General features: G+C 58.5%; 1 protein-coding gene across 1 annotated transcript in view; it reads right to left on the bottom strand.

Moving 5' to 3' along the window:
- The window catches only part of LOC131482553 (RNA polymerase II subunit A C-terminal domain phosphatase-like), a 33,202-nt gene extending 21,900 nt beyond the window's left edge, over nt 1-11,302 (bottom strand). Inside the window, exons 1-5 of the mRNA XM_058677138.1 lie at nt 10,616-11,302; nt 4,903-4,986; nt 4,300-4,393; nt 2,283-2,411; nt 698-848 (exon numbers count right to left, since the gene is read on the bottom strand). Of these exons, the coding sequence (XP_058533121.1) occupies nt 698-848; nt 2,283-2,411; nt 4,300-4,393; nt 4,903-4,986; nt 10,616-11,139 (982 nt within the window). The 5' untranslated portion in view covers nt 11,140-11,302. The remainder of the gene's footprint in view (nt 1-697; nt 849-2,282; nt 2,412-4,299; nt 4,394-4,902; nt 4,987-10,615) is intronic.
- Nucleotides 11,303-11,614: the final 312 nt, after the last annotated feature.

An 11,614-nucleotide genomic window follows, 5' to 3' on the forward strand; every position in this document is an offset into this window, starting at 1 on the left:
TTCTCAAGTCCCCAGCTCAGCTGGAGCTGCACTCTGGCACACCTGAGCACCAGCTGCTCCGTGTCCGATCCAGCTCCTTGCTAATATGCAGGAGATAGCATTGGGTGGCTGCTGCCTTTGACCTGGACCAGCCTGGCCACTGCAGCCACCTGGGAAGTGAGCTAGCAGATGGGAGCTTTCTCTCTCTCCAATTGTCTTCCATAAATACATGTGTGTGCCATGTATAGTATGCGTATGTGCTGTGTGTGGGTGGTATGTGTGGTGTGCACGCACGTGTGTGACCATGATCATCTCAGAGACCAAGACCCTGAATGGAGGTGCAGCTCCCAGGGATAGCACTAACTTCCTGCAGACACACTAGATACACCACCACTGCCCACACCACTGGGTTCTGGCCACCCCCCACCTTGCACTTCCCCAGGTGACCCCCCAAGGAGGGTCTGTCCCTGACTCAGGTGCCAGTCTGTGCTGCCCCCTGTGGGACACCTCTACCTCCCGCGCATACTCACGGACCACTGCCGTACAGGAGCAGCGTGGCCCACATCTACCCACCACGTATTTTCAAAGTGGGTTTCTATAGAAGGCTCTCTTCCCTTAGACACCTCCTCTGCAGGGAGGCAGCTGAAGGTGCCCTTGAAGGGACACCTCAAGAGACAGGATCTGACGGAGGGAGCGGCCAGGTGTGCTGGGAACCCACCTGCGATGGTGTGTGCGTACAGTCGGCTGCCGAAGGTAAACACGTGCAGCTCGTACAGCCGCGCCACTTTCTCCAGGAAGTCTCTGCAGTGCGGCCGCAGGCGTGTGTGCAGCATTGGTTCGCCCCGGCCCAGCTGGAAGTGGAAGATGCCCTACAAGAGACAGCATGAGTGTTCAGCAGAGACCCTGCCAGGTCCACCAGGAGGGCAGGGTGGCACCCCTGCAAGTGAGTACGACAACAGGGCAACCTTGACCACTGCCATGACAACTGTGCTACTAACCCTAACAGTCGGAGCTGCCGTGATGACAAGGGCAGCCCATGAAGACTGCCCTTCCTCATCACACCCACCCCGACAGACATGGCCATGGTAATGCCTCTCCCCGCAGTAGCTCCACTCAGCTATGGCCACTATGACTACCGAGAACATGCTAACTACCCACCCACAACAGTGACCTCCTCTGACAACAAGGTTAACTGCCCACAGCAACTACCAAGGGGATTACTCCTGCTGGTCACGCTCACCACCTGGTGCCAACCTGTACCTGGGCAGTGGACTATTCTGGATGTGTGTCCATGTCGTGGTGGTCCCGGCAGGTCACAGACATTCACAGGTGCTTGCCCCACACCCACCCCCGGCATTCTGCCCCATCCTGTGGTCTAATGGCAGGTGCACAGCAAGGGTAATCAACTGTCACTAACAGATGATGATCACATGCAGCAGGTGTGGCAGGGACGCACAGGCAAGGCATTCCCTTCCTCATGGAGTCACAAGCTGCTCTTCCACTCCTGTGTACCCACATTTTCTCTGTAAACACACTCACTCTTAGCAACTTAGGTCCAACCTCTACTGCCTCAAAACACCTCACCACTCATGACGAAGCTGTTGTGGCAGGAGATGCTGAGGGTGCAGTTTCAGTGACAAGTCCCTGGCTCAAACACATGGGGTCCAGAGGGCCACAACGAAGAAGTCAATGGTCTTTTGCCCTTGGACCAGCGGGTGAACAAGGCCCAGGAAGTGTGGCAGGCACTGGGCAGACACTACAGCCAACACCAGAGGCCTGCTCACACCTTCCAGACCACACAAGAAGGAGCAAGCCTAACATGACCACTTCAAACACTCAACTTCAAAGGCCGAGAGCCAGACAGCACCACGGTAGCACATGCAGGCACAGACATGTAGGCAGACAAGAGAACCAGGCACAGTGGGTCAGGCAGGAGGCCAGTGTGGACGGGAGGCCTCCATACATATTCACTCCATGGACACAGAGATGTGATTAGCATACAGGATGGGACTATGCACCTGTGACAGCCCTGTACTCCGCTCAGGGCTCGACACACATCTACATCACTTGCAGAATGCCATGAAAGTTTCCCCGTGGGATCTGCGTAGGTCACCTATAGGGACACCAGAGTCACTGGGTTTACTGAGCTGACCTCAAGCGGCTGACGCCTGGAGCTCGGTCCACCTTCCTGGGCCAGGGGTGCACGTGCTGTGCAGATCCTCAGCGGAGGCCACCCAGGAGCAGGGAAGCACACCTCATGTGCCTAGAGCAAACCCTCAGCACTTGGCAGCTGGAGCGCTCACCTTGTTGGACATCTGAGGACAGTGCTGCTCCGTCGTGTGGATCAGGGTCTGGTCCAAGTCTACCATGAGCACCAGCTTCCTGTTCCGATGCAGTCGCTGCTGGTCTTCCATTGCTATCTTCTCAGCTTGCTACAGTTATAAAAACACAGAAGGATAACAGGATTTGGCGAGCAGAAACGAAGCACACCGACACATCCCTAACTAATGAGCTTCACCACCCAGGCCAGAACTACATGGTGCCCAGTACCACACACTCGGCCTCCAGTGTCCACCATGACACACACACACACACACACACGGCCTACAGAACCCAGCACCACACATATGGCCTACAAGCCTTCCATGAAAAACACACAGCCTGCATGCCTTTCACATCTCTCTCTCTCACACACACACACACACACAAACATGACCTGCAGTGTCTAGGGGTCTGCTGAGGGTAGCAGCCAGCAAGGAGGCAGTGCTGTTGGCCTCTACCTGTCAGGGGCAGTCTAATGTGTGCTGAGTGTGTAATTTAAACAGGAAGCCAACCACGGCAAAAGGCCCTGGAAAGTGGCTGTTCTGCACGAATTCATGGAATGCGAGGTGGTGACACAGCCACTTAGCTACAAAGCCCAGACACTTGCATGGGGCTGGGAGCGGCTGCACTGCACCCTCATGGTCAGGCTCCTCTCCCAAGACGAGGACAGCACTGCAAGAAACTGGGGTATGCAGCAGTTCAGATCTCTCACCGTGATTGGTACCTCAGTGTTACAAGGTTCTGGGCCCGACAGGCCGGCAGAACTTAGACTGTATGGGTTCTGGGAAGGGAGCTCTTTCAGGGATGGACAAGAGTGCCAGCGTCACGCACACACATGCACACAGAAAGCTGTGCCTGCTTAGGCTCAGAAAACCAGAATCTTGAATCCGGGTTAGGGTTAGCTTCCTCTCACCATCAGACACATCACGTGGAGACAAATCTAGCAAAACCCTAACATCAGACAGGTTCTGTCTCCTTATAGGACCCGAAGCTCTCAAAGGATCCTAAGAAAAAGGTGATTCCTGGCCCCCTAACCCCCAGTTTTGCACACTGCCCTGTCCACCCAGTGCTGCACAATGCACTGACCCCCCCAGCTCTGCATACTGTCCTGTCCTTCCAGCTCTGCACACTGCCCCGTCCCCACAGCTCTGCACTGTCCCAACTCTGCACACTGCACTGTCCCCCTAACTCTGCACACTGCACTGTCCCCCCAACTCTGCACACTGTTCTGTCCCCCACCCTCAGCTCTGCACACTGCCCTGCCCCCAGCTCTGCACTGTCCCAACTCTGCACACTGCACTGTCCCCTAGCTCTGCACACTGCCCTGTCCCCCCAGCTCTGCACACTGCCCTGTCCCCACAGCTCTGCACACTGCCCTGTCCCCCAGCTCTGCACACTGTTCTGTCCCCACAGCTCTGCACACTGCCCTGTCCCCCCAGCTCTGCACACTGCACTGTCCCCCCCAGCTCTGCACACTGCACTGTCCCCCTGACTCTGCACACTGCACTGTCCCAACTCTGCACACTGCACTGTCCCCTAGCTCTGTACACTGTCCTGTCCACCCAGCTCTGCACACTGCCCTGTCCCCCCAACTCTGCACACTGCCCTGTCCCCCCAACTCTGCACACTGTTCCGTCCCCCAGCTCTGCACACTGCACTGTCCCCCCAGCTCTGCACACTGCCCTGTCCTCCCAGCTCTGCACACTGTCCAGTCACCCCTCGGATCTGTACACTGTTCTCGCCTACCCCTCCACCCACCGCTGTCCAGCTGTGCATACTGATGTGCCCTCAGCATGCAGACCCTGACGCTACTTAAGACACATCAATAAGCACTTGTTCAAGTGCTGTTTCCAGGTGGCCCTTTCTTAACTCCGTGCTCCGTCTGCAACTCACTCAGAAATCCCACTGGACCACACTGTTCATGCTTGGCAAACGTCCCTAGGCTGCTCCGTGGTCCCACCTGCTGGCTTGGTCCCTAGGCCAGGTGCTGCTACTCACCTCGGAGCTCACCATCAGCTCTGGCACGCTGTGCACCATGCACACAGTTGCCGTTGACAGCGGTACCTGCTGCTTCCCATTTGTGCTCTGCAACCTGCAATGAGGGAGGGAACACTGAGACGCACCTCTCACTGGTCAGCTGGCACGGGGAGCTGCGTGATAGCTAACTGGGTACACCATGGTCTCAGCAGATTGTTCTGGGGGTACCACAGCAATATCCTCGCTGTTGGGAACACTGGAGAAGAGCAAGCCCACATTCAAGCACACTGTTTATGCCCTGGCACACACAGTCCAAAGCTGGTCAAGCTCACACACACGCAGTCGCACTGAGGGAGCCATGCGAGCCACTCCCACACAGCTCCCTACTGAGGGAAAGAGGTGCTGCTAGTAACCGGGCCCAAGTGCAGGGGCGGAGGGCTTGGGGGAGCAGGCCCAGCCTCTCTCAGAGGGGCCACAAGATGGAGGGACCTGTAGTCTGCTCAGGAGGACGAGCAGAGGAATCCGCTCAGTGCTTCATTGCCATAGCCAAGAGGGCATTAAGCATGACATGATACTTCAGAAATTAGAGATGGGAACATGCACAGACGTGCTGGGGGTACTCACTGGGTCAGGTCCTGGCCACACTCGGCACACAAGCCCTTCATCACCACGGGGTGGCTGCATGCTTCTAGTCTCACGAGGATTGCCCTGCAACACATGGAATGAGGGCAGTCACGCAAACCCACCACAGCTCATGGAGTGGGGACAGACATGGACACAGAGATACTTCAGAGCTCATGGCTCACCACACTGTGAGTATTCCGGAACAACCAGCTCTGCCCTGACCCGCTGCCTCCTGCCCTGACATCAGCTGGGCTACATGAGAGCCAAGCTACAGGCGCACTGCGGGGTCTCTCTCAGGAGAGACGGGGAGGCCTAATGCTGTCTCAGAGCCCTCTGGCTTCACCAGTGCCACTCTTCTGACACAGTGAGGTTCTTTCACCAGCAAGGACAGCTGGTCAAATGTCACCTGATAAATCACATGCCTGTGTGCTCAGCCAAGCCTTCCTGACAGAACTCTGAAACAGGCGCTGCTGAGATTCCATGAGCTGTTAGCGATCAACTTCTGCAACCTGTTTGCCCAAGCGCCCAAACAGGAGGTGGCCACGGGCATGCTGAGGGGACACTAAGAGGCTCAGTGCTGGCCCGGAGGAGACCTGCACACACTGCTCTGTGGGGCACTTGTCCCCTCAAGAACAGACAGCCTAGCGGAGTGTGCCTGGGGCCTGGCCCTCAGTAACAGCAGTCTTCCCCATGCAGATGCTGTGGCTGTCCCCTGGGATGCCAACGGAAGGTTCAGCAAGCCTGCATGATATAAGACATGAGAACCAGTAGCCCCTGCAGGGCCACAGCACAACGTCACGGGCTGTGCCACAGGGCAGAGAGGTCTACACACACACACACACACACACACACACACACACACACACACAGGCCAGAGCCCACGCATGACTTCTGCTGGCACAGACAAGCTGAACCCAAAGCCTCGGAGCCCACTGGCCCTGGTGTGGATGAAGCGTGGTAGAGGACAGAGGAGGGGTCCCTGTGCCTGCTCTTACCTCCATAACTGCAACCACCCTGTGCCTCAGGGAGCCACATGCACAGGGACTTGCAAACAGGCCCACCACCCCTTCAGTGTGAGAGCCCAGCTCGTGTCCAACACAGACATGAACTCACAATGGGTAGGAACCTTGGAAGAGGAGGAGGAAACTCTTGGGACCCTGGAGCAGGCAGTGCTCTTACCCAGGACAACAGCCTAGCACAGAAGTATAGGTGCTGGGCCACAGCAGGAAGGCGGCAGCTGAGACACAGCACACTCCTGGCCGCTCTAGCCCAGGGAGCCCTCTGCTGGGTGTGGGTCTCATCCACCCAACCCTCTCCAAGCACCCTCATCTTGTGAGCATTTTGCACCTACGCCCCCCAAACCAAGCCTACCCTTGACACAGACCTCCATGTCCAAGACCTGTCCATGTGCTGACCCCACGGACCCCAACAGCAACACCTGAGACCACCCTGGGATGGACCACTGTGTCCTGACCTCAGCACCACCGATTTTTTAGATTTGTTTGATAGAGTGACAGAGACAGACGGAGGGACACAGATTTTCCACTTGCTAGTTCATTGCCCACAAGGCTCCAACAGTGGCTCTGGACTGACTGAAGCCGGGAGTTAAGGACTCCCACGTGGAGGCTGAGGTGAGTACTTGGGGATAACTCCTATTGTGCTTCTGTCACTCCTCACCCCTCCCACCCAGGGCTGCGGACACACACTCTGACACCAGCACTGTTGTGAAGACAACGCACTATGCTAAGGATCAGCAGCTGAAGAAAATCAGAAAATGAAATGTACAAATGTGTGATTTTCCCTAGACTGTATATACAGGAAGACTAGGAGATTTGGGGCTCTCCAATTTGCACTGGGAATCTCCATGGGAGTGACAGCAGCCAAGGGACAGTCAGGAAGTGTGGTGTGAGAGCTGCTACTCCTTTAACATCAGGCACTGCACCCACAGGTTGCCAGGGCCCTGGACACGGCACCAGCTCCCAACACTGAGTATGGGAGAGTACCCGGAGAGACTTGGGGTGGGAGAGAGGGCCTGGTGGGGAGCACTTGAGGGGCGGGGGAGAGGGCCTGGGGTGGGGAGCACCTAAAGGGTGGAGGAGGGAACCTGGGGTGGGGAGCACCTGAGGGGTGGAGGAGGGAACCTGGGGTGGGGAGCACCTGGGGTAGGCAGACTTTCTGCCACTCCCACTGGAAAGAAGCATGCCTTGCCAGAGAAAAGACCACCCACAGCTGCTGCAGGAGTGAAAGGAGCCACTCAGATCAGCATATGCAGGAAGAGAGTCAGGGCTGGACTGAGTGGCCAGACTACCTGTCAGGATTGGGGACAATCCGGGCATCAAGATACACACAGTGGATCCTAATTAGCAGGTAAATTGAGGACAACAAGCCTACACTGCGACACGAAGCCATCAATCAGCTGTTCCCATGTCCACAGCAATGGAACGCAGATGCCAAGGATGGTGGGCAGGGTGTTTACAGGGCAATAAAGTGTCTCTCACAAGTCGTCCAGGTTCAGAAAAGGCTGTGACTTCCACCAGGGCCCCACCCTCAGCACTACAGGCTGGGACAAGCCATGGTCGCACGCCACTGTCAGTAGTGGGGCAGAGAAGGGAGCGACTGCCACAACAGGACAGACTGGGCTCTGGTCTCTCGCGTTCCCCAGGATATAGCCTGTGGAGGCTGCAGGCAGCTCCCCTGTGGCAGTACCAGCAGAAGCCACCAGGCCAGCAGGGGCCCGTCTAGTTCCCACACACACAGCAGGACTCTGCCCCAGAGGCGGGCTTCTCAGATGGCTCAGGGACAGCGCAGTGGCTTGGGTCCCACTCCAACCCGTTGTGAGGTGTTTCAGAGCAGGTGTGTCCACGTCATTTCCAACAGGCTAGCACACAGACCCTGCTGTGGGTCCACACCCGGCCTCAGAGGCTCAACCCTGCCAGCGTCACAGTCTGTTGGCTTTTTCGGTTTGAAAGGCAGAGCGGGATTGAGGGCGTAGATCTTTCATCTGGGGTCACCCCAGGGGCCGGGACAAGGTGAGAGTCAAGAGCTCCATCCTGGTCTTCCACACCGGTACAGGGCCTCCCAGGGGCACCAGCAGGAGGCTGCATGCAGAGCACCTGGATGTCAGATGGCGTTCCAAAATGCGACCCCAAGAAGCTTTTCACAAACTTATGAAGTTCAGTGGCCTTCACAGTGTTCCAGAAGCCCTCGGAAACTCATCTGCTGTTTTCCTTACATCACCTTCCTCCCAAACAAGACAAGCACTTGCATCGTTTCTCGTTTGACTTTGGAATCTCTCTCTGGTCCCTGATGTCACATGGTCCCCACAGTCAATGTGGTGGACCCCTCCAGGGAAGGTGCAGTTTCTTTTGGCTCCAATTGCAAACCCACTGTCAGTGAATGAGCACCCAGAGGCACAGGTGATGGCTCGGGGCCCTGCTCCTGCTCACACACACCCTGGAGGCCGCAGGTGCCTGCTGGGTTCCTACCACCCTGTGGGAGCCCAGGATGAGGCTGCTGGCTCCTGCTCACACACACCCTGGAGGCTGCAGGTGCCTGCTGGGTTCCTACCACCCTGTGGGAGCCCCGGATGGGGCTGCTGGCTCCTGCTCACACATACCCTGGAGGCCACAGGTGCTTGCTGGGTTCCTACCACCCTGTGGGAGCCCGGGATGGGGCTGCTGGCTCCTGCTCACACACACCCTGGAGGCTGCAGGTGCCTGCTGGGTTCCTACCACCCTGTGGGAGCCCCGGATGGGGCTGCTGGCTCCTGCTCACACATACCCTGGAGGCCACAGGTGCTTGCTGGGTTCCTACCACCCTGTGGGAGCCCGGGATGGGGCTGCTGGCTCCTGCTCACACACACCCTGGAGGCCGCAGGTGCCCGCTGGGTTCCTACCACCCTGTGGGAGCCCCAGATGGAGCTGCTGGCTCCCAGATTTCACTGCTGCAGGCATCTAGGGAGTGAATCAGTGAATGGAAGATCTCTTTGTTTTCAAATTAGTAAAGAATTTTTATAAACCCCCACAAAAACAGAGACAAATCTGACAAAGGAGCCACAATTTCCTAAAACCCACACGAGTGTTTTAGGCAAAGCTCTGCTCAGATGCCAAGTCTGGCATCCCACAGGACACAGTGAATGGCACAGCAAATTGCAAGTCAGCCACCTCCTCTGGGCTCAACCAAAGAGACAAGTGCCCAACATCCAAGTACCAGGTAGCTATTTCCTGAGGAATTTTTTTAAAGATCTGTTTATTTTGTTGAAAGGCGGATTTACAGAAAGGAGACACACAGAGGAAGATCTTCCATCTGCTGGTTCACTCCCCAAGCAGCTGCAATGGCCGAAGCTGAGCCGATCTGAAGCCAGGAGCTTCTTCTGGGTCTCTCACATGGGTGCAGGCTCCCAAGGCTTTGTGCTGTCCTCGACTGCTTTCCCAGGGCACAAGCAGGGAGCTGGGTGGGAAGTGGAGCTGCTGGGACATGAACTGGCATCCACATGGGATCCCAGTGGATGCAATCTGAGGATTTAGCCACTAGGCTATTGCGCCAGGCCCCTGAGGACAGAGGTAGGTAGCAAAGTCTTGAGGTATCCAGTTGAGAGAGTCAGCCGACTTGTCATGATCCTGAGGTTCTTTCCTGACTTTCAGGCAGGTGCCCGTAGACAACCGCTACAGTGGACTAAGCTACATTTGGGGTACAGACACCCCCAGACCCAAGTCCAGGCTGTGGTCTAGTTGAGCTCTTAACTGAAGTTCCTTAACACCTGTGCTGCTAACGTCCACACTGCAGTCGGGCCAGCAGCACTGCTGGGGCCCCCTGCGTCCTGTGCACAGGAACACGGTCAGTTCCAGCCTTTCCTACGCAATGGCCAAACATGCCCTGAGAAGTCTTTAGTGCCTCTGTGTGAATGACAACAAAGAATCACTCAGTGAAGGAGCAGTTCACAGCATCGGCGACAATCTTAACACTGTTGAATCACAAATGCACACGCACACACACACGTTCCCTCAGCCTCTGTGGGGGAAGCTGGGTGTCGGGCTGCACTCTGTCTCTGCCCTGGATTCCTGGGGGGAGGTGCAGTCCCCACATCCCAGGAGCAGGACCACCTGCAGCCCCATAGTCTGCTGCTAGGTGCTCTGCCTAGGGGTACTGCCTCCGAGAACCGGCACCTATTCCTGGGTCCTGGGTCCTGGGTCCTGCCGCAGAGGCCACGGGCCAGCCACAGGAAATCCGGGCAGCGCTGCCTTGGGACGTACTTGGGCCAGTCATCTGTGGCTCAATGAAACCCGTGAGGATATGCCCGGGTGCGAAACCTGCCTCAGGGACTCCATTTCTAACACCCAAGTTTTGGAAGAGCCAGCAGGGTTCATGGGAGCTGGGAGGTTCATTGAATACGCAGAAGAGGGTGGACTGACACCTGTCTGCACGAGGAAACACCAGCCGGGTCCACACACATCACCCACCCACACACCCACCCACCGACGGATCACGCAGACTTCCCTGGGAGCCCAGCCGGGTCCACACACATCACCCACCCACACACCCACCCACCGACGGATCACGCAGACTTCCCAGGCAGCCCAGCACTCTCACAGGACGCAGGGGCGTAGGTGGTCAGACCTAGGACGGCCTCGGCGCCCTGGAAGAACTCCTGCCACCCCGCGCCCCCGGCTCAGCTCTCCCGCCACCAGCGTGCTCCCGCGGCCCGCGCACTCACCCGGGCGGCAGCAGCTGGCCCGGCTGCGCGCACAGCTCCCGCACCACGCCGGCGCGCTCGGACCGCAGCCTGCGCTCGGGCCGCGCGGGGCGCACGCCGCCCTCGGGGCCGGCGGCCTCGCACACGGCCAGCACGGACCCGATGCGCACCGCCGCGCCCGCCGCCACCTTCCACTCGAGCAGACGCAGCGGCGCGGGGCCCGGGCAGCGCACCTCGGCCCCGGCGGCGGGCGGCGGCTCCATGGCGGCGTCGGGGCGCCCAGCCCAGCGCGGACGGCCCCGCCGGGGCAGCGCGCACTTCCCGCTCGGCGCCGGCCCGGCCCGGCCCGCGCCCACTTCCGGGAGGGCGGTGACGTCGCGGCGTGCGTGCGTGGGGGACGGCCGGCAGGACGCCGACGCGGGTCCGGGAGCCGGCCTCGGGGTGGAGACGGCGGACTGCGGGTCCTGCAGCGGGCGCCGGCCGCGGCCCTCGACGACGGTTGCGCCCCGCGGGTCCCGGCGTCTCGGGACTACGACTCCCGGCATGCGCAGAGGAGTGTGTACTTCCACTCCCGCCGTCCCCCGCGCGGGTCGGTCTAACGTCAGGAAACTACGAGTCCCGGCATGCAATGCAGCCCGCTGCCGGGATAGCGTCAGGAGATGCAAACTACGAGTCCCGGCATGCACCGCTGGTCGCTGCCCACAAACCCGTGGTGGAAGCATCCTGCAGCTGAATGAGTGGAGCTGAAGACCCCTGCCGAGGAGGGTCACGTGCAGTGTGGGTGAGCCCGGAGACCCCTGCCGAGGAGGGTCTGTTACAGGTGCTGCATGGCTAAATCTTGTAGGCACCTGCTGAGTATTGTTGCTGTGCCCTGCGGTCAGGGTCCTGTTGGAATTCTCAAGCGCTTGCTCTGTCCTGGTGTCCCTCAGGCAGTGTTCCAGTCAACCGGCTTCCTGACTTTGCCCACTCGCATGGGCCTGGTCACGCGGGACGGATGTTTGTGGGTGAGAGAGGAGAGGA

This window comes from Ochotona princeps, chromosome 18 (genome assembly GCF_030435755.1).
Source record: "Ochotona princeps isolate mOchPri1 chromosome 18, mOchPri1.hap1, whole genome shotgun sequence".
Lineage (NCBI taxonomy): Eukaryota > Metazoa > Chordata > Mammalia > Lagomorpha > Ochotonidae > Ochotona > Ochotona princeps.